Raw genomic sequence first — 23,802 nt, forward strand, 5'->3', positions numbered from 1 at the left:
TGATTTATATTTTACGTTGAACTAGCACACTTGAATATAACTTTTTCTATTTAAAATATGCATATCTCCAATGATCTCTCACTGGCACATTTGCAAAAACAAAAGTTGTATTTCGTTTTATCTCTACAAAAAGTTGTCTTTTTACAGATAGATTAATGTTGTTTTTATCGTTGACAGTGTAATGAGGATCTCACCTACAGTACAAGATAATGCTAGAGAATATACAGTTAAGACGCCGTTGTTGTTATTCACGGCCAATATAGGGATTACATTTCGTCAATAAATTATAACACAAGGTTGTATAATGTAACCTCTAACAAACATCCCACAAAGGATCAGACCGAACGAGGGCCCCCATTGTTAAAATAGGTAACCAGTTTTAGTAACATCCTATATGTTACAATTTTAGGGTTTGAGCTAAAGATATAGAAAGGGTCTGCACCCTGTCCCTTTTCGGTAGCGTACTTTTGCCGTCATGGCGACCAGCATGTGCAGCCTTTTGCCTTCATAGAATTTAATGATTCAGACGGTCAGGTATTTATTTTATTGTGATTAGGCCTAAATACATACAGAATGCATGTTTTGCAGTTGTCACCTAATATGACTTCAATCAAACATAATTCGTAACATTTTCTGTCCAATTCATTATTTTCAAAGTTTTTCATAGCCCGATTCGATGTGCCCTTTTTACCTTAGCATCCTGTCCCCCTAAGCAGCACCCTGTCCCCCATAGCAGCACCCTGTCCCCCTAAGCAGCAACCTGCCCCCTAAGCAGCACCCTGCCCCCCTAAGCAGCACCCTGTCCCACTAAGCAGCATCCTGTCCCCTTTAGCAGCACCCTGCCCCCCTTAGCAGCACCCTGCCCCCCATAGCAGCACCCTGTCCCCCTAAGCAGCACCCTGTCCCCCTAAGCAGCATCCTGCCCACCTAAGCAGCACCCTGTCCCCCTTAGCAGCACCCTGTCCCCCTTAGCAGCACCCTGTCCCCCTAAGCAGCATCCTGTCCCCCTAAGCAGCACCCTGTCCCCCATAGCAGCATCCCGTCCCCTTAAGCAGCACCCTGTCCCCCATAGCAGCATCCCGTCCCCCTAAGCAGCACCCTGTTCCCTTAGCAGCACCCTGCCCCTCCTAAGCAGCACCCTGTCCCCCTTACCCTGTCCCCCTAAGCAGCATCCTGTCCCCCTAAGTAGCACCTTGTCCCCCTAAGCAGCACCCTGTTCCCCTTAGCAGCATCCTGTCCCCCTAAGCAACACCCTGTCCCCCATAGCAGCATCCTGTCCCCCTTAGCAGCACCCTGCCCCCCTTAGCAGCATCCTGTCCCCCATAGCAGCACCCTGCCCCCCTTAGCAGCATCCTGTTCACCCTGTCCCCCTTAGCAGCATCCTGTCCCCCTAAGCAGCACCCTGTCCCCCTTAGCAGCACCCTGTCCCCCTTATCAGCACCCTGTCCCCCTAAGCAGCACCCTGTCCCCCTTAGCAGCACCCTGCCGCCCTTAGCAGCACCCTGTCCCCCTTAGCAGCATCCTGTCCCCCTAAGCAGCACCCTGTCCCCCTTAGCAGCACCCTGTCCCCCATAGCAGCCCTCTGTCCGCCTTATCAGCACCATGCCCCCCTTAGCAGCATCCTGTCCCCTTTAGCAGCAGCATCCTGCCCCCCTGATCACCCTGCCCTCCTAAGCAGCACCCTGTCCCCCTAAGCAGCACCCTGTCCCCTTAGCAGCATCCTGTCCCCCTAAGCAGCACCCTGTCCCCTTAGCAGCACCCTGTCCCCCTTAACAGCATCCTGCCCCCCTCAGCAGCACCCTGTCCCCCTTAGCAGCATCCTGTTCCCCTTAGCAGCACCCTGCCCCCTTAGCAGCACCCTGCCCCCTTAGCAGCATCTTGCCCCCCTAAGCAGCACCCTGTCCCCCTTAGCAGCACCCTGTCCCACTTAACAGCACCCTGTCCCCTAAGCAGCACCCTGTCCCCCTTAGCAGCATCCTGTCCCCCATAGCAGCATTCTGTCCCCTTTTGCAGCACCCTGCCCCCCTTAGCAGCACCCTGCCCCTCTAAGCAGCACCCTGTCCCCCTTAGCCGAGCCACACCCTGTCCCCCTTAGCAGCACCCTGTCCCCCTGAGCAGCACCCTGTCCCCCTTAGCAGCACCCTGTCCCCCTTAGCAGCATCCTGTCCCCCTAAGCAGCACCCTGTCCCCCTAAGCAGCACCCTGTCCCCCTAAGCAGCACCCTGTCCCCTTAGCAGCACCCTGTCCCCCTTAGCAGCACCCTGTCCCCCCTTAGCAGCAAACCTGACTAAATCTACACAAGTTCGTGAAAGCTAAGTATAACACAATATAGTGTTAACGTTTATTTTCAACATACATAGTTTGATTCACATTATTGTTTGTAATTATGAGGGTGTCCACATTCCCCCTGCCCTGCGGCATACAAAAATGGTGTGACGCCCTCATGAATCTGACTCTGTACAAATATTTAATTATAAAGTTGTGTACATTAACATGACTGACATCATGTGTCTGCTCCCGCTTCATGGAATGCACCATGTTTTTTTATGTACAAGGAACATGCTTTTATTCTTTAAGTAGTCATGCATTATGAATAAGTAGTCATTTAAATTCCTGTATCTAAACAGTTTAAGAACCGTTTATATCACATTTTTGCTAAGATGCTTTCAAAGAATCAATTTTAAATATTTGTCAAACAATTAAATGAAAGAAGTTACAAGCTATCTTCTAAATTCTAAGTAATTTAATATATTTGTGTACATATAATCATTTATACAATATACATTTGTGCATAAAATCACAATCAGTTCAGGTAGCTATCTCAAGTAATGAATTACCAGTAGGAGGTAAATCAAGTGGTATTTGAAGTATCATATATTAAAATTTAGAACAATACCAAACTGACTCAGACTTAATTATATCAGTACATGTATTTACAAAATACAGTAACACTTATGTTGCTTTCACAACACTCAAAAATGACTCCTCACTTATTATTCATTAAACCTGAGTAGCATAATTTGGTATTTATATACATGTGTTCGTACAAACAAATTGTTGAACAAAAATCTTATTTCTACCCAATGGATAGTTAAGGATAATGGCAATACTAGCTCAAGTTTAAAAACTTAAATAATTTATACAACATTATAAATGAAAGATTATGGCAATACTAGCTCAAGTTTTAAAAACTTGACCAGATCAGTTCTCTGAAGGCAAAACAAAAACGATTATTTTATGAAACAAAAAAAATGTGAAATAATTTATATAACATTATAAATGAAACATAATGGCAATACTAGCTTAACTTAAAAAACTTGAAAAGATCAGTTCTCTGAAGGCAAATAAAAAAAGAAAAAAAGAAAGATAATTTTATGAAACAAAAATAAATTTGTGAAATAATTTATACAACATTATAAAGAAACATGACAGTGGAAGTTCAGAACAAACATACAAAGTTCTATTTCCTGAATAATCCCAGCATGAAACCTCTAAGAACTTGTACAGTGGAGTTGACAGTACACAATAAACAGCTTCATGAGAACGATAACTTACCAAGATAAAAGGCTTGCAGAGTGAAAGCCAACAGTCTTTCCTTGAAAAGGGCCATAACTCAATAGTTAATAGTGATTATTAGTTATTGAAGTTTTTGCACTACTATGACGATGATGGCTTCAACACCAATAATATGACAATAACTCACATCTTTTAGCTTTGCTAGCAAAACAATATTACAATAGCAGTTTATGACAGCTGAAAATAATCAGAAATTACTAGCATATTTTTTTTTGCTATATCAACCCCAACTGTTTGCTCAACACACAAACAATCAACTGTTTGGTATTTTGATTATTTTTTAAATGAAACATGATACTTATGTTTTATAGTATAATCTACACTTGTTGGGTTTTTTTTGTAAGCAAATGGCATAACCTCCATATTATGATCTCTTTTATAACCCTAACCGTAGTACCTTCTGACTTTGCTAGGTATTTTTTTAATATTTCCTTTGCCATAGCAATAATAATTTTTGTTGTTTATAACAGAAACTTATATTTCCCTTTTCGTTTCCTAAGCACATGTGAAGAACTAATCAACACGGCCTAAAGTAATACCTAAAATATGTTGCTTTTTCTGGCCACACAATAAAACCAGCATGCTTACTTCATAAACCATGGCCGGCATGTTTTCCAGAAGGACATTCACAACATTTCTGTTTCCTTAGCAACTACAATTTTTGTCCAGCGAAATTTAAAATGACATGCTTATTCTCTTTGAGATCATGGACTTCCCACTTGTGACGTTTTCTTGAACTAGCAGAATTGTAACTAATAACAAAATCCTGTTACATAAAAAAGACTTTGTGAACCAGTGAACATAATTTTTACATTTAAGTATTTTTGAAAAACTTGCTTTATAACCTATTATCAAACAGAATAGTTATAAAATATCTGTTAACCGGGATACATTGACTTGAAACAATTTATTATACAAAACAATCAAATGTGAGTTCAGTGAAAACATCTTTGATCAATGTACAAATGGTTCAGTATCCTTCATTACGAGGTCACTTTCACTTCCACACGGCAAATGGGACATGTTGCATTTTTCTGGAAAACAAAAAATGTGCAATTGATAATTAATACTTTTCCTTAAACAGGATGCTAAACGTTAATTGCTTCTGTATCAGTTAGGTAAAATTGAAGAATTATTAGGCCAACCAATTAAGCAGACAAAACTGCACTATTCATAACATTAAATATGTTGCTCATTTATACATAATTTGGTGATCTTTGACTTAAAATCTGTGTCATTACAACTCTCTCACAATACATGCATCAAATACCGCACTTGCACTTGATTCCCATGCATCAAATACCGCACTTGCACTTGATTCCCATGCATCAAATACCGCACTTGCACTTGATTCCCATGCATCAAATACCGCACTTGCACTTGATTCCTATGCATCAAATACCGCACATGCACTTGATTCCCATATCAGTATTTACAAACATCTTTCTATCTGGCATAAGGCATTCATGAGGCATAAACCAGTGATCCAGACATTTTACATGTAAAGCCTTGATTTTAATTTTGAAATGAAAACCATATTGCAGCAATTACTATACCTCATGTTAAAATCATTGCATAATACTATTGATCAGTGATCTTAAAGTTATCAATAATTAGGCAAAAGTCTCATTAATTATAAATGCACCTACACAGATCCACTGGTCAATGCAGAGGGAAAAGTCTCATTAATTAAAAATGCACCTACACAGATCCACTGGTCAATGCAGAGGGAAGTCTCATTAATTATTAATGCACCTACACAGATCCACTGGTCAATGCAGAGGGAAAAGTCTCATTAATTATAAATGCACCTACACAGATCCACTGGTCAATGCAGAGGGAAAAGTCTCATTAATTATAAATGCACCTACACAGATCCACTGGTCAATGCAGAGGGAAGTCTCATTAATTATAAATGCACCTACACAGATCCACTGGTCAATGCAGAGGGAAGTCTCATTAATTATTAATGCACCTACACAGATCCACTGGTCAATGCAGAGGGAAGTCTCATTAATTATTAATGCACCTACACAGATCCACTGGTCAATGCAGAGGGAAAAGTCTCATTAATTATAAATGCACCTACACAGATCCACTGGTCAATGCAGAGAGAAAAGTCTCATTAATTATAAATGCACCTACACAGATCCACTGGTCAATGCAGAGGGAAGTCTCAATAATTATAAATGCACCTACACAGATCCACTGGTCAATGCAGAGGGAAAAGTCTCATTAATTATAAATGCACCTACACAGATCCACTGGTCAATGCAGAGGGAAGTCTCATTAATTATTAATGCACCTACACAGATCCACTGGTCAATGCAGAGGGAAGTCTCATTAATTATAAATGCACCTACACAGATCCACTGGTCAATGCAGAGGGAAGTCTCATTAATTATAAATGCACCTACACAGATCCACTGGTCAATGCAGAGGGAAAAGTCTCATTAATTATTAATGCACCTACACAAATCCACTGGTCAATGCAGAGGGAAAAGTCTCATTAATTATTAATGCACCTACACAAATCCACTGGTGAATGCAGAGGGAAAAGTCTCATTAATTATAAATGCACCTACACAGATCCACTGGTCAATGAAGAGGGAAGTCTCATTAATTATAAATGCACCTACACAGATCCACTGGTCAATGCAGAGGGAAGTCTCATTAATTATAAATGCACCTACACAAATCCACTGGTCAATGCAGAGGGAAGTCTCATTAATTATTAATGCACCTACACATATCCACTGGTCAATGCAGAGGGAAAAGTCTCATTAATTATTAATGCACCTACACAGATCCACTGGTCAATGCAGAGGGAAAAGTCTCATTAATCATAAATGCACCTACACAGATCCACTGGTCAATGCAGAGGGAAGTCTCATTAATTATTAATGCACCTACACAGATCCACTGGTCAATGCAGAGGGAAAAGTCTCATTAATTATTAATGCACCTACACAGATCCACTGGTCAATGCAGAGGGAAAAGTCTCATTAATTATTAATGCACCTACACAGATCCACTGGTCAATGCAGAGGGAAGTCTCATTAATTATTAATGCACCTACACAGATCCACTGGTCAATGCAGAGGGAAAAGTCTCATTAATCATAAATGCACCTACACAGATCCACTGGTCAATGCAGAGGGAAGTCTCATTAATTATTAATGCACCTACACAGATCCACTGGTCAATGCAGAGGGAAGTCTCATTAATTATAAATGCACCTAAACAGATCCACTGGTCAATGCAGAGGGAAGTCTCATTAATTATAAATGCACCTACACAAATCCACTGGTCAATGCAGAGGGAAGTCTCATTAATTATTAATGCACCTACACAGATCCACTGGTCAATGCAGAGGGAAAAGTCTCATTAATTATAAATGCACCTACACAGATCCACTGGTCAATGCAGAGGGAAATGTCTCATTAATTATAAATGCACCTACACAGATCCACTGGTCAATGCAGAGGGAAAAGTCTCATTAATTATAAATGCACCTACACAGATCCACTGGTCAATGCAGAGGGAAAAGTCTCATTAATTATAAATGCACCTACACAGATCCACTGGTCAATGCAGAGGGAAAAGTCTCATTAATCATAAATGCACCTACACAGATCCACTGGTCAATGCAGAGGGAAGTCTCATTAATTATAAATGCACCTACACAGATCCACTGGTCAATGCAGAGGGAAAAGTCTCATTAATCATAAATGCACCTACACAGATCCACTGGTCAATGCAGAGGGAAAAGTCTCATTAATCAAAAATGCACCTACACAGATCCACTGGTCAATGCAGAGGGAAAAGTCTCATTAATTATTAATGCACCTACACAGATCCACTGGTCAATGCAGAGGGAAAAGTCTCATTAATTATAAATGCACCTACACAGATCCACTGGTCAATGCAGAGGGAAAAGTCTCATTAATTATAAATGCACCTACACAGATCCACTGGTCAATGCAGAGGGAAAAGTCTCATTAATTATAAATGCACCTACACAGATCCACTGGTCAATGCAGACAGAATGGAAGGAATGGAAGCAGGGCAGAATTTTCTGGGGGTCACCCTCCTCATACTCGGACATACAAATATTGCACTCTTCCTGGGAGTCTGTCCGTCTGTATGAGACCACAGGTAGTCGACAACACTCCCCCTTAGTTAAGCCCTTGTCTTTCACTTCTCCCAGTGTCTCAGCAAGCCGCATCAAGTCCTGAATTAAGATATTGAGTTGAGTGATAATAAATTAAATTATGACATTTGGAGTTGATATTAACTAGAACTTCATGATACAGCTGGCAAGTACGGTTCTTATGGCTTATGCATATGATATATGTAATGACTTTGATTCAGCATAACTGAATAACAATACAGAGTCAGATCTTATAAATATAAGAATGATGTTTGATAATTGTCATTTATATTGCTCAGTTCAAAAGCTCTCTAGAGCTCATGTTATACTGTTTTGTATTGGCATCTCTAGAGCTCATGCAATACAAAACAGTATTGGCGTCTCTAGAGCTCATGCAATACTGTTTTGTATTGGCATCTCTAGAGCTCATGCAATACTGTTTTGTATTGGCATCTCTAGAGCTCATTTTATACTGTTTGTATTGCCACCTCTATAGCTTATATAATACAGTTTGTATTGCCATCTCTAGCTCATGTTATTCTGTTTTGTATTGTCATCTCTAGCTCATGTTATACTGTTTTGTATTGCCATCTTTGGAGTTCATGTTAAATTGTTTTGTATTGCCATCTCTATAGCTTATATAATACTGTTTGTATTGCCATCTCTAGAGCTCATGTTATACAGTTTTGTATTGCCATCTCTATAGCTCATATATTATAATACCGTTTGTATTGCCAACTCTAGAGCTAATGCTTTCCTGTTTTGTATTGCCATCTCTAGCTCATGTAATACTGCTTTGTATTGCCATCTCTATAGCTCATATAATACTGTTTGTATTGCCATTTCTATCTCATGTTATACTGTTTTGTATTGCCATCTCTATAGCTCATGTTATACTGTTTTGTATTGCCATCTCTGCAGTTCATGTTTTACTGTTTTGTATTGCAATCTCTATAGCTCATATAATACTGTTTGTATTGCCATCTTTGGAGTTCATGTTAAACTGTTTTGTATTGCCATCTCTATGACTTATATAATACTGTTTGTATTGCCATCTCTAGAGCTCATGTTATACTGTTTTGTATTGCCATCTCTATGGCTTATATAATACTGTTTGTATTGCCATCTCTAGCTCATGTAATACTGTTTGTATTGCCATCTCTAGAGCTCATATAATACTGTTTGTATTGCCATCTCTGGAGTTCATGTTTTACTGTTTTGTATTGCCATCTCTAGAGCTCATATAATACTGTTTGTATTGCCATCTCTGAAGTTCATGTTTTACTGTTTTGTATTGCCATCTCTATAGCTCATATAATACTGTTTGTATTGCCATCTCTGAAGTTCATGTTATACTGTTTTGTATTGCCATCTCTGCAGTTCATGTTTTACTGTTTTGTATTGGCATCTCTAGAGCTCATTTTATACTGTTTTTTTTTGCCACCTCTATAGCTTATATAATACAGTTTGTATTGCCATCTCTAGTTCATGTTATTCTGTTTTGTATTGTCATCTCTAGCTCATGTTATACTGTTTTGTATTGCCATCTCTGCAGTTCATGTTTTACTGTTTTGTATTGCCATCTCTAGAGCTCATATAATACTGTTTGTATTGCCATCTCTGGAGTTCATGTTTTACTGTTTTGTAATGCCATCTCTATAGCTCATATAATACTGTTTGTATTGACATCTTTGGAGTTCATGTTAAACTGTTTTGTATTGCCATCTCTAGAGCTCATATAATACTGTTTGTATTGCCATCTCTAGAGCTCATGTTATACTGTTTTGTATTGCCATCTCTATGGCTTATATAATACTGTTTGTATTGCCATCTCTAGCTCATGTAATACTGCTTTGTATTGCCATCTCTATAGCTCATATAATACTGTTTGTATTGCCAACTCTAGAGCTAATGCTATCCTGTTTTGTATTGCCATCTCTAGCTCATATAATACTGTTTGTATTGCCAACTCTAGAGCTAATGCTATCCTGTTTTGTATTGCCATCTCTAGCTCATGTATTACTGCTTTGTATTGCCATCTCTATAGCTCATATAATACTGTATTGCATTGCCAACTCTAGAGCTCATGTTATACTGTATTGCATTGCCATCTCTAAATTCACTTCATGGATAAGGGTAAACTTAAAGCCATGATCATTCAATGTTTCACAATACTGAACACTTAGTAAATAAGCCAACAGTAGTAATATGTTTCTTATTTTCAATTTTTTCCATAAAAATCAATTCCAACGTTAAATTGAGAGAGTACCTCATAATCATTTCCTTGACCATTAGGACTGGCAAGGAAGATGTTTCCCAAACCATGTCTTCGCTGACGGCCATGCCCCTGTGTATGAAATTGTATACATGTATGATTCAGTTTCAACCACTTTCTCGCTTACACCTTTTTTTCTATATATCAACAATTAAGTTATACTAAGAAAAAACAATTAATATAATACCTTCGCCCTTGCACAAAAGTCAGGCAATGAAATAAGATTTCTAGAAACAGATTTATTTTTTTCTACTCGTGTTGAAATTCCCAATAAACACTTTATCTCTTAAAGAGAATATTTTCATCAACACCTTTGATTAGAAACACTGAATGGCTCGTACAGAAGTTTAAGTGACTTACACGTCTCTGATGTTGAACTGTTCTCTCTGAAAACAAGGTGAATAAGAACATTAAGAATGCTCTCATTAAACAAGAGGCCCATAAGGGCCTATGCTCTACTAGCATGGCTCTTGTGGTCATTTTCAATCCAGAGCATGTATGTATGGTTAAAAGGCAACAAACATATAGTTCATGTTTTGTGTTTGGGTTACCTGAAAACGTTGCACGTTCAACATCTGAGGACAGAAAGTGTTGTAAGCAGATTAGTTGCATGAACTATTTTAATATGTGCCAAGTAATGGTCATCTGACAAAAAAATTGCTTTCAAAACTGTAATCATGGTCAAAATTTCATTTCTGTAGCTTTAAAAATAAAAAAAGTTGGTCAAAAGGTCAAAGTCAAGGTCATCCGAGGACAACATTGATGCTTGCTTGCAAAACTGTACACGTGGTCCAAATATCATTGCTGTAGCTTTAAAATTAAAAAAGAAGATCAAAAGGGGTGGGGCCAGTTTTGGCCCAGAGGGCATAATTTCAACTGTTTTGCTAGACAGTCATCAAATGATGCTCCACAACAAATATCAAAGGTTTACATGAGCCTTGTGGTTTGAAACAAGAAGATTTTGAAAAAAATTCTTAAATTTCTCTAGGAAAACTCAACTTGTGACCACCGGGGCAGCGCCAGTTTTGACCCGAGGGGCATAATCTGAACAACCATGGTAGCAGACCACTAAATTATGCCTTATTCAAAATAGCAAGTGTCTGCATAGCTGGTTCAGACAAAAAGATTTTCAAACATTCCCAATTTAAGTATACCAAACCTGTGAACCCCGGGGGATGGCCAGTAATGATCCCAGGGGCATAATTTGAACAAACATTCACAAGCAATTGTTATTAGATGGATGTGCGAACACACAAAAAGATTTTCAAACAATTACAAATTGAAGTAAACCAAACCTGTGAACCCTGGCGCGTGGCCAGTAATGACCCCGGGGGCGTAATTTAAACAAACATTCACAACCAATTTTGTTTAGATGAATGCGAGAACTACAGACACTTTGGCCAATAGAGCTAAAAAAAATGGCTTTTGGCCTTTCAACAAGAACAAGGCAAAGTAATTCACAAAATCAACTGCAGAACCAAAAAAGCAAGTTGTCTCCCTTTCATCCTAGACTTGACTTTACATGTAAACTTGGCTATAAATAGACAAATTCAGTCATGCAGACTTGGCTTAAAATAGGTTAGCTAAAAATAGTATTTCTTTAAAACTTTCAAGGCCCACAATCTAGGCATGCATGGGTGGTTTTCGAAAGTAATCAAGCTCTGATTGATATCTAAATACTGTACAAGTTTTATTAAGATACAATCAAAACTGAAGACTGTATCGTGTTCACAAGCAATTGTTTACAACGCACGGATGCACATACTACTTACACATTACTATGGCATTAGCTCTTCTGGCCTTTGGCCAGTAGAGCTAAAAAAGAATACATGAAATGTATTCTCCTAACGATTTTATACTATTATTAAAATGTAATTTGCTTTATAACTAAAATGACCAAAATGTCATTATAAGCACATCTTGAAATGATTAAGAAGACATACCGGTAATATCATAACATGTCTTCAAAACGGATAGCAGATTTGCTTATAATACTGCTCTGTTACCCATCAAATGGCCTGATATATAGAACCAGTTTGCTAGAGAAAGGTTTACAAATCTAGTTTTGTTCTATTAATGCTTAGAGCACTCACCAAAGTTCCCTATAAGCTCAAGAAGCTGAAAAAGACACAAAAGAGAAATAATCACCACCATAATCATTAAATTTGATTGTAGACAGTAATGGTAAAATAATATATATTCAGGAAACACCAAAAGGAAAGTACTTTCCCTTGGCATTTAGTAAGGGTTTTAGCCAGGTTATAAAAAGGACAGGTAACTTCAGAATAGGGACATGGTGCTAAGGCAGAAAAGGACAGGTAACTTCAGAATAGGGACATGGTGCTAAGGCAGAAAAGGGCACATTGTATCCCGCTGTGAAGAACTTGAACATAATGAAAGTGACAGAATGGGGACTCTGTTTAATTGAATTAACATTATGTTTCAACAGCCAATATTTTAAAATTTGTATGTTACAAGTTTGAATCAGAACAACACATATTTGACAGTTTTAAGCATTTTATTCTATGAGGGCAGAAGGATTCCCATGCTGGTCAATGAGGGCAGGACAGGGTGAAGCACCATTCCATAACTCTTTAGCTAAGACCCCATAAGTCCATAACTCTTTAGCTAAAACCATATCATATTTAGGCACAAAATAGTGTTTTTTTGTTAGTTTTTATATCCTTCCCTGACAACACACCTTCACTAACATTCTTCTGTTTATTGGAAGAGTATATACCAGTCAGAGAAAAATACTATAAATTTGCCCAAGTATTGATAATATCAGTCATTTTACCACTAAGTTACGGTGAAGTGTGTATATACATCTGTAAAAATATACATCAGGAAACCTACTTCATTAGTAGCTGATGACTGAAGCAATCTGGTGACTGGCTCCCTATGGGTACCTAAAAACACACAAACATATATCTAAGTTTAGGTATCTAATGTATAAATAAGCTTGTCATGTCATTAAGGCCTGAGGTAATAATGCTAAATTTTGATGCCTAGTCACCCCATATAATTTTACTTACAACATGTACATGTAATTAAATCACAAAAAAACATTGATAAGAGTTATTGCAGTTTATATTTTTGATCTTTATTTCAACTGAAATCAGACATGAAGCGGATTATTTTTCAAATTTTCAAGTCCAAAAAAAATATATGTCATCTTCTTTTCAGTCTAATATTTACACTTTCGTTCTCAACCGTGACTTCCTTTCAAATGATAACAAAATAATATGGGGTCAACAGACTACCCAAACTCACAGGGTGGTAAATCAGATACCTTATAACATCACCATTGTCCAACATAAATAAGCCTGCAATTGGGATAATTATTGTTTTGGCATCAAATTAATCAGAAAACAAAAATTATGAAACTGATAAAGTGTATCTTTTGACATTGATCATTCCTGATATGCTTCTGAAAATCAATACATTTGCACTTTAATAATTTAATAATACTCATAACCCGGACCCCAATATCATGAAAATACTCAAGTCAAATCTCAATCTCTGTCAAAAATATTTTTTATCAAATTACAGCATCATATGATTCAAACATGATGTAAATGTTTTACTTCTTTAAAATGGCATTCTCTCATTCATTATGTTGATAAAATAAATTGGTAAATATTTTACAGAAAAAAAATTAGAGCAAAAATTGTACGTGAGTCCAATTTATTATTTTTGAGTTTTACTCAAGTACATTTTGTGCTGTAAAATCTTTTTTTTGGAGAAAATTGAGCAATCATGTTAATCAACATTATGCACGTGAGAATGACTGTGCTTTTAAAAATAGTAAAACATTAGTAAGTTTTAATAATGTCATAATGTAATGTGGAAAAATGAGTTGAGATTGAGATCGAGATTTGACTTAAGTATTTTCGTGATATTGGGGTATATTTGTTTGTTTTTTTTCATCAAAATTGTACACATCCCATTTAGTTGTACATTAATACCTTGATATTGATGAAGTATGTATGATAAATATAACATTCCTTTACAACATCTACCAGTAAGTAAACTGAGGTTACTGAAATAACTACATATACACACCACCCCTCTGTCTAGAGTTCCTGGAGCGTGGCCGTACAGGAGAGTACATGTGCCATTCATGGCCCCCTGTGGCCCCCGTCTGGAGCTCAGAGGGTGGGGATAAGGCGAACATGGGGTCGAATGTCTCATTTGGAACAGGTTCATGACTGCTGGTTGTATCTTGCAGAGCTATGGCGTATTCCCTATCCATCTCTTCCTGTTAAAGATGTCAATTAAAATTCTGTAATACTGATTCAAAAAACACAAAACCATACATTGTATGTGGCTATCTGTGTTTTGATTTTTCTACAAAGTCACTCTGTAATTCATAACAGCTTTCACAAAATATGAACTATGCCAATAGAATATACTCATGCATAAACCCCAAATCTGTTTAAAACTTATAGTTTCTTTTACAAGTAATGATTTCAGAAAATCTGTTTATCATACATGGCCTGGGGACATATGCAATAAACATCTAACAGTCTGCCCGAGGAAATATGAAACATGGAAAGAAATGATAGTGTTTTTCTGATAAATTGATTGGTTGCGTCTGAAATCAGCAATAATAGATTATATCTGGCAAAAATATATCATTTATTTAACCAGCACGCTGATTTTCTTCAATCCTCTCTTTATTTGCATTTGGTTAATTTCAGCCATTTTTCTCCTTTGAATTCATTTATATATTTGGAGGTTTTTATCGTTCACAATATGGCCGAAAGCGACAATAACACTAATAAACTTCAAACATACACATAAGCATAGCAAACGACAATTAAGCAATTGCCAAAAACCAATTGTACTATCGATAATTGGTTATTTGAGTGGAACTAACTATCGATAGTCAAACTAGAACCGATTCCCAACACTTATCAATTGGTATGCTTGATAATGTGAGTGTCGTGTTGTAATGCAACAGCAACAGTGGACCAACCTGTAGTCTCTTGGCCATAGCTTCATCACTCTCATGCTGCCTGATCTGATCAAGAGCTGCCTTTGTTTTCGGTGTCACTGAAACCGATCCAGTTAAGTCTATAGTTGCGTGGTCATCTACCCTTCCCAAGGGATGGTCTGTAATACAATTGTAAATCTGCTCTTTGTAGTTTTATCTGTTTATTCACATTGAGAGGACATGCATTCAAAATTCAATGCTGTAACAGAAATAAGTCACAGAGTCTGTTACACTGTTGAATGGTCCTTTTTAAATTTTAAATTTAAATACATTCAACATTCAAAATTAACCTGACAAGCCAGCATGACATCATCTTGCTCATAATATTTGGACTTGAACTATTTATTTGAAAAGTAACTATTTATTATTACAAACCTTGTGGTACAGAACTTGCTGTTGAGGAGGCTCTGGTAGATACCCTTTTTCTTCTACCAATAGCACCTGAAGACTCCTTCGATTTCTTTTCCAGCCTCCGAGCCCTAACTGCTGGCCGAGCACTGAATATGGGCGATATAGACACAAGATGGTTTGGACCCGTTGCTGACTTTGTTGGCGTACATGTGTCTAAGTTTAAAGGCAAAACTGACACCAATGGGTCACTGCATGAAGTAATAGTGGATGTCCTCTCACACATCAAGGAATCTGAGCTACTATGAGGCAAACTATAAGACTTTGGCACTGCACAGTCACTAGGAATAAAAGCTGGTGGAGCTTTTCTTTTCTTGGTAACTGTTTTATGTTTTAACAAGCTAAGTATTTCATTATCCGAGTCTGATTCTGAGCTTGAGCTTGGCCAGCCATATGACTGTTTTGGTTTCTTTCTTCTCATCGTTTCTTTTGACAAAAATATTGATTTATCTATTTTTCTTTTACTGGTACCATTTACTTCGTTTGCAGCAGAAGAGTAATTATCAACTGCTTTGGGGGCAGAATTCTTCATTCGAATGGAAATTTTCATTGGTGAAATTAAAGTTGAAGAATTATCCACAGCTTCGGGTGTTGATTTTTTCATATGAATAGAAAGTTTTGTTGGTGAAATTAGAGTTGAACTTTTTACAAACCCATTAACGGGCCTATTCATATTACTATCAGAAAGCTCCCCAGCTGACTTCATTTTTGAGTCTCCGTAGGAATTATTAAAAGTACATGTACTAGCAATATTTACTTTGGGTCTTTTAAATGGGGATGATTTGAGCTTTTCCTTTTGCTTTTTGGATTTAAGAGCTTCTGCCCTTCTTAATGCGAAGTCAGACTGTCCCGGCAAAGGAAGGAATGGGGAAGATCCTGAGTGAAACTTGCTTGGAGACCGCTCTGAATCATCATCAATGTCAGGTAGGTTGTCTTCAAGAATAGCAGCATGCCTTTGCTTATGAAGAACCGGTATGGAACGTTTTGTCAATGGACTGAAGATAATAATGACATATTTTCTTTAAACTGAAAAAGGTATGATAAACAGGGTATTAGACTGGTAAGACAAAGTAATTATACTAATTGGTACAGTTAAAACCAGAAAGTAACAAAACCCTCTGTTTTTAATGTCACTTGGTACCTTCTGGTAGCAACCACACAAATTATATCCATTAGCAAAGGTTAATGTTGGATCTGTATCAGACTTTGATTTATATAGAATGTAATCTAATCTGAAGATTCTTAAATGTTTATAGGGCAATAAGTATTCTTTGTTCATTTAAAATTCATCATAGGTTCTCCGTAATCTTGAGTTTCTTCCCCATCTAGGATGTTTATCTAAAACCTCTCTGTCTCATTATGGACAGTGGTATTGGTTCTATTCTTGAAAACAATCTTCAATCTTAATGATCAATGTTGTCACTAACATCGTTACATGAGCAAAAACACTGTCCAGTCAAATAAATTTACACTTACGGTATATTACTATTAGACTGGTATATCTAGACTACAATGTACCTTGGTGTGTCAGGCACCAAAATCACATCATCCTCATCCATTTTTCTGATCAAGATTTGTGTAAGCTGCAATGATAATCTGAAAATTGAATGATTCAGTCTTTCTTATTTTATATTCTACATATACATATATTCTCCCTCCTACTCTAGCAACCCCAGACCATTTTGTTAAATATAGCTTATTCATGAAAACTATCATGCAGCTCATTAAGACCTTTACAGAACATTTTGGATTCTTTAAGTATCTAAATAAAAAAAAAAGTTATGGCATTTTTAAATCGACAATTTCTGGCAGCTTTTATGATTTTTGCCCATATCTGGGACCAATAACTTTAATCCTACTCCCATCACCATCCAGGCCTTTTTCTAAAGTGGTCATGGGCCCAACTTTGGACCCATTCCCAAAGGAAAATACATGATATTTTCCCCAATCTTCAAAGAAAAAATCCCAATTAAAAAAAAAAAAAAAAAAAATGAATTCAGAAATCGTTGATTTTCATCACATTCAGAGATCAGCATGAAATATCATCTTTCATGATTTATTGCAATAGATATTTTACACCCAAAGGATTGATATTTCAGTCGTTTCAGGTCTTTTGAAAGCAAAAAGAAACTAATATTTAATAATTTCCTAATTCGCAGGGGACTGGAAAGCTTGTTTTTTTTAACTGTAAAATTTCCCAATTTGGGCATATTTCGCAACACAAATTTTCCCGAAATGTCCATGGTCTTTTTCCCAAAATGGGCAGAAAAAGCCTTGCCATTACTACCCCTTCTATCGCAGTTATTAACACACCACCCGACCCTGTCACTGTTACTACCCCAAGCTATAGGCATTGTTTACCCTCGTCACTGTGACTTCCCCTCCCATCAATATTATTACATACACCAATGTCATCCGAGTTGTTCAGGGGTTCTAACAGCTATTTACTCCTGAAAAATGGCCATGGTCTGATTAAGAATGATGAATTTTAGTCCAAATAATTGTACATGGACAGACTTTTTAACATGCCCAAAGCAGGGTGATGGGGCTTGTATCATTTTTATTCACAGACATAATATTCATTTTGTAGTACATCCTACTCAGGCTACTGGCTTTGATGCAAGTCTTTGGCAATAAAATTTATCATATAGTTCTCAATCCTAAATTCAGGATTAATCCATCCGTCGTTGTTAACCCTCCAGGTAGCGTTCTGTGTAGGTTTTTATGATAGATTACATAACAAGAAATGCCAAATGATTAAGAAGTATCCATGAATTGAAGGTTCATTATCATTTAGTCCAAACAATTGTACGTAGAAGGATTTTTTTATGATTTTTGACATGGCAAATCCTTTACGTACAAATTGTTTTGTAGCAAAAGCGGGTAGTTGTTCCGATTGGGATTCCGGGTTAAAGCATATTGCGTCCATAAAATATCATAAAAACAAGAAATATTACTAAAAAATGTTATTTTATATTAGTTCCGTACAATAAAAAAAAATCCAACAAATAATTATGAGTTTGATTGGATTTTCTTCATTTCATTCTTTCAAAACATATCGCAAGGCTGCAGTTCACAGTTTTACAATAATCGGAGCACTTCTGTCATGGCCGAGTTGTTACGATCGTATTTACGAGGTCTATCAGGAAGCTTGTCAGAGGTGGCCGAGTTATTACGATTGGGTCGAGTTGTTCCCCATACTTGTTGTCTGTGTCAGTCAAGTTTTGTTTTATTGGAAAGGTAGATCATGTGTTTAATGCTAGTTTTGAGAAAAATAGCTTTGTACTTACATGGTAAAATATGAATATAAACCTTTATTATCCATTTCAAACATAAAATACTTCACTAAAGACAATTTCAATATTTTTCAAACCCACCCAGATTTGGCACAAACCCGTTCAGACGTTAGGGATTGAAAGAATCCTGTATAACACGTCTATTATTTTAGACTATATTATCGTTATGCCAGTGGACACACTTTTCCTCCCAGAAGTAGGACACCAGAACAAGTCAAATACCATAAAAAAGATACATCAAAGCAGAAATCCAGGGTTGAAAATACGTACTACAAAATCATTACATGAAACAAGACACATACTATTACGCAATTTAATATCCGAAAAGTATTATCCGAATTCAAATATCACAGATAAAAATTGAACTGTCAAAAATACCACGCGGAACACATCATTTTAAAAAAAAATATCGATTACATACTTACTTAAAGTTAATGTAAGTAAATCGTTCAAAAAAACACCATAAATTAAAGCCCTCTTACCAAATTCTTGGCGGAAAAATTTATGTATCTTTAAACAGGTTACAGTCGACCTGAAATTTACTGGTAGGATATGTGACAAACATGGTAGAAATCATTACATTAATATTGCTCTTTGGGAATGAGCGGATGTCATGACAGATAATTGGCTCATACAGAATCCATATAGAAGAAAACTATTCAAAGCGACGTAGTATATCTTAATTATTATACTGGTACATATTTCCAGTTCCTGTGATACATACTGGTACAGTACAGGAAAATATTTCATTTGATACTTTTTAATTTTCATATGATATTTACATTTTGGTCCTTTTTAAGGTTTATCTGAAAATATACATCATATTGGTATCAAAACAGAGTGCCTTATTTACTTTACAAATTTAATGGAAAACATAAAAAAGCGGAAAAAACAACGTATCGATGGTCAGTGATCGATTATTTAGCATGCTTAAAGTAAAGAGCGTTTTGATTGGACGACGATGACATCAAGAAAATAATATATTATAGTTTTGCACTCGATTTGGCAGCGATTGAATCAGAGGTTAGAGTTATCACGATCGAACCTCTGATGAATGAGAATGAACATTAACAGTTTAACTAGTTATGGTTTGCGAATTCCACTTAATAAGTAACAAAATAACTGGTTAACTAGTCAAGATTCGTGTTACCAGTTACTTATTTATGCATTTTTGGCTTTTCAGAGAGCAGTAATTGGTTATCTAGTTATGATTTGCGAATTCCACTTAGTAAGTAACTTACTAACTGCCGGTTAACTAGATAAGATTCGTGTTACCAGTTACATGCCTATAAATGTATTCCAGATTCAGGCGCTATCTAGTAAAAAAAATTGGTTTGAGAATTCCACTTAGTAAGTAACATACTAACTGGTTAACTAGTTAAGATTCGTGTTACCACTTACTTAGCGAAATTCGCAAATGATAAGTAGATAAGTAGTGGTATAAATCTTTGATCCGCCCCTGGTTTTGAGGTTCATCGTTATATAGTATGCGGGAAGGTTCCGTCATGATATACGTTTGTCATGGCATTCATTGCTTCAATAACAGTAATTTGTTGAAATCACACCAAATGGCCACCCGACCCTCAAATCAGTTTGTTTTTAAATTAACAGTCATGTTTATGGAAAATAACTAATTGTAACAAGTACACACACTTATCCAGTACATTCACATAAAACAACAGGAATGAAAAAAGACCACCTTGAATGAAAAGGAAACACATGTTCTAAGGACGCATATACAGTGTATGCTATAATGTCCCTCGAGCCCATAATATCCTTTGGGGCGAACCAATCATTAGCCTCTAAGCATATGATAATTAATGCATGTATGGGGTTATCACCTTGGAACGGGCACACTATGAATTTAAACTAGTTTATGAGTACTCAACCTTCAACTTGTCCCAACATCAATATAAAAAGTAAATACACGATTAAACAGCCATCAACGAAGATATCATGAGCAACAGCCACATTAAACAGAGATACATTAATATTCAACCATCAAATATACGCTCTACATTAGGATCTGAAGTTGACGATAGAAGGCCATCTTCTCGCGACCATCAGAGGCATACTTAATAAAAGTGAGAGTATAACTTTAATTTATCCGGTATTCACATGGGATGCTAATATTGTTACACTAAAACAATGCTGGCATCCCATATGAATATCACATAAATTTAACTTTTCTACTGGCTTTCATATTTCAATTATGTAAGTTATTCGCAGCGTAACACGATTTTGCACGTGCAATTTACCTTGGTTTCCGCTTAGACCAAGACCTAAATAATATACAAAACTGGTTAGTAGATACGTACTATTGTCCTTTCCGATAACTCGATTATCTTTCCCTGAATACTCTTCAAGTGGGCATGCGCAAAAAGCGGAAATTTACTTCCGGGGACTACACAAACCAGGAAGTAAACAGCAACAAGTGAAAATGGAAAGTAAAGATTCAAAACTAATAAAGAAAACGGGCAGGAAAACCCCTAAGTACTGTTGTATTTGTAAAGGAATTTACAGAGGAAAGGTTATTGATGGGAGAAAAGTGTCATTGCACCGTTTTCCTCAGAACAAACGTTTAAAACGTGTGTGGGTGCAGCGATGTAAAACGGTCATGAGATCGTTCCAGTGGAATGAACACAGACGATTGTGTAGTGAGCATTTTGTTGGCTTCAGAGGACCTTCATTCCAGCATACACTTCCATCTATGTTTCCAACTGAGACTGGTGCTACCAAAACCTTCCAGCCAACGGTATTTTTTATTTCTTATATTAGTTTAAGTTCTTCCTTACATGCACCTCAAAATGAATTATGTTATATCAACGGTGCTTAAAAACAATGTCACAGCACTTATTTGTAAATTTTGTAATTTAAGAAATGATTAAAGAATTGTTTTCAAATACAGCCTGGAAAAATGTGTACCATATAGCCTGGCAGATTTTGTACTAAAACATTTATCTTATACAGTTTCATTTGCAATTTCAGCTCCTTGATGAAGACGTAGGTGATGATGATGATGGTGATACGGTCAATGACGATTTAGACCTAGAACTGTCAAATGATGATAGTATACAGCCACAACTGTCATTTGTATCCCCTTCCGGGCATGCCATTGATACCTCTGTCCACCTGCATGATTACTGCATGGGACCAGTACTACAGCCACAGAATCAGTCCTTTAGGTATTGTTCAATATATATATATATATTGCTTCTTGTGCTATGAAATCAATCTGATAAGTTAATTACTTCTGATCATTTTTCTTCATTCTTTAACAAAAATAGGAAAATTTAAGTGTTTGTAAATGTTTAAGGCCAAAAAAACAAACATTTGGTTAGGGTTACCAGACTGTACATGTAAGATGTGGTAAATGGGTACATGATCAATTTGTATATGTTTCAGATGTTGTGACACACAGACTGAGAACAACTGTGCAGTGATGGAAGTACAAACTGAAGAAAGTTTCCTGGGAAAAACAGCAGACTTCAGTTCACAAACAGAACATTCTACTAGAGACTTTGGTGTACAATGTCAGCTACCTATGCTCACATATGATGACGTAAAATACAATGACGATTTGGTCAGTTTTTACACCGGAATCCCTAATCGAGTTGTGTTTGAAGCTTTGTTTGATGAAATCAAGGATGAAGCTGAAGTGCGGACATCAAGGCGGAAACTTAACTATAAAGATTCAGATGGAGGACGGCCAAGAACTCTAAGTGTTCTGGATGAATTTTTCATGGTGCTGATGCGCCTACGTCTAGGTCTGTTATTTGAAGATCTAGGTACTAGGTTTTGCATATCCACTTCACAATGTAGTGACATTGTTGAAAGATGGATCAACTATTTACATGTACAATTATCCTTTCTTGTTCAATGGCCATCTCGTGAGGTAGTGAAAAATAACATGCCTGAACAATTTAAAGAGAAATATTCTAACACTAGAATTATTATCGACTGCACTGAAATTTACAGTGAAACATCCAGTTCTCTTTCTTTGAAAAGTTTAATGTACAGTGATTACAAGTCTCACATGACTCATAAGATTTTGGTGGGTATAAGCCCAAATGGTGTTGTAACTTTTGTTTCTGACTGTTGGGTGGGCTGTACCAGTGACAAGAAACTCACAGAAAAATGTGGACTCTTGGACTTGCTTGAAGAAGGAGACGCCATAATGGTTGATAAGGGTTTCACTATTACAGACCTTACTACTCCAAGAGGCATTCATCTCATTATTCCACCATTTAAACAGAAAGGAAAACAATTCTCTAAACGTGAGGTTCTCCTTACAAAAGATATTGCAAGTTTACGAATACATGTTGAAAGGCAAATGGAGAGAATCAAGAACTTTCGAATATTGCATGGCAATATTCCTATAACACAGTCAAGGAGAATTTCTAAAGTGTTCAAAATATGCACATATTTGACAAATCTATGGCCACCACTTGTTCAATAATAACTCATGTGTCAATGAAAGCGTTTGTATATATCAAGCATTAGATTTAGGGATAAAAACTTGTATACTTCTAACTAGAACAATGAAATTACAATTTTGTTTTAAAATCATTTTTTCGAGCAAGTTATATGATAACATATGAGATTACACATTTGATTCAGGTTTGACAAAAATGGATAAGGAAATATGCTCATGTGAATGGATTTCAAGATTTGATTTGAAACATGTATGCATTAACTGATCAATTTATTGATATAATTTTTTGTTTGTGAAACATCTGCTTTGTATTTTGTGGTTTTATTATTTGTAACATTTCTAAGAATAAAAGTCAAAGATCACTTATTAAGTTTGGCTCTGAAATGAGTTTTTTTTTTATTTGCCATGTGTAATTGATCTACCACGTACTTCAAATCATTAGTATTGAATTGCTTAAAGGATTTTTCAGTATGAACCATTTTCATATCAGTTTCATAATTGAACTAAGTGGAAATAAGAATAGGCAAGAGTGCCATAGATCAAACTGAAATGCCCGACAAATGTTAACTTTAAGATACATTAGATTAAAAAAACTAGCCCCATGCTAAATATGTCCCAATGTTTAAAGGGACTGTACACCAGATTGGCACCAATAAAGTT

At 36.6% G+C, this 23,802-nt stretch overlaps 2 protein-coding genes across 6 annotated transcripts; one reads left to right on the plus strand and one right to left on the minus strand.

Moving 5' to 3' along the window:
* Positions 1–2,329: 2,329 nt before the first annotated feature.
* On the minus strand, positions 2,330–21,127 carry LOC128229699 (uncharacterized). 5 transcript variants are annotated; one of them, XM_052941497.1, is made up of 11 exons: positions 21,026–21,127; positions 16,930–16,994; positions 15,379–16,406; positions 14,986–15,122; positions 14,070–14,265; positions 12,861–12,913; positions 12,098–12,122; positions 10,365–10,390; positions 9,999–10,076; positions 7,598–7,810; positions 2,330–4,610 (listed from the first exon to the last, which is right to left on the minus strand). In XM_052941497.1, the coding sequence occupies exons 2-11, from the start codon at positions 16,968–16,970 to the stop codon at positions 4,560–4,562; spliced, it is 1,848 nt and encodes a 615-aa protein (XP_052797457.1). In that variant the 5' UTR covers positions 16,971–16,994; positions 21,026–21,127; the 3' UTR covers positions 2,330–4,559. The 5 variants fall into 5 exon arrangements, with proteins under 5 accessions (XP_052797457.1, XP_052797455.1, XP_052797453.1 ...); XM_052941495.1 differs by having other exon boundaries at positions 16,930–17,007; XM_052941493.1 differs by having other exon boundaries at positions 16,930–17,007; positions 20,966–21,038.
* Positions 21,030–23,585, plus strand: LOC128229700 (uncharacterized). The gene is made up of 3 exons (XM_052941499.1): positions 21,030–21,462; positions 21,696–21,892; positions 22,113–23,585. Exons 1-3 carry the CDS (start codon positions 21,148–21,150, stop codon positions 23,164–23,166), a joined length of 1,566 nt encoding a protein of 521 aa, XP_052797459.1. The 5' UTR covers positions 21,030–21,147; the 3' UTR covers positions 23,167–23,585.
* The last annotated feature ends 217 nt before the right edge of the window (positions 23,586–23,802 follow it).

The sequence above is a fragment of the Mya arenaria genome, chromosome 4, assembly GCF_026914265.1.
Source record: "Mya arenaria isolate MELC-2E11 chromosome 4, ASM2691426v1".
Lineage (NCBI taxonomy): Eukaryota > Metazoa > Mollusca > Bivalvia > Myida > Myidae > Mya > Mya arenaria.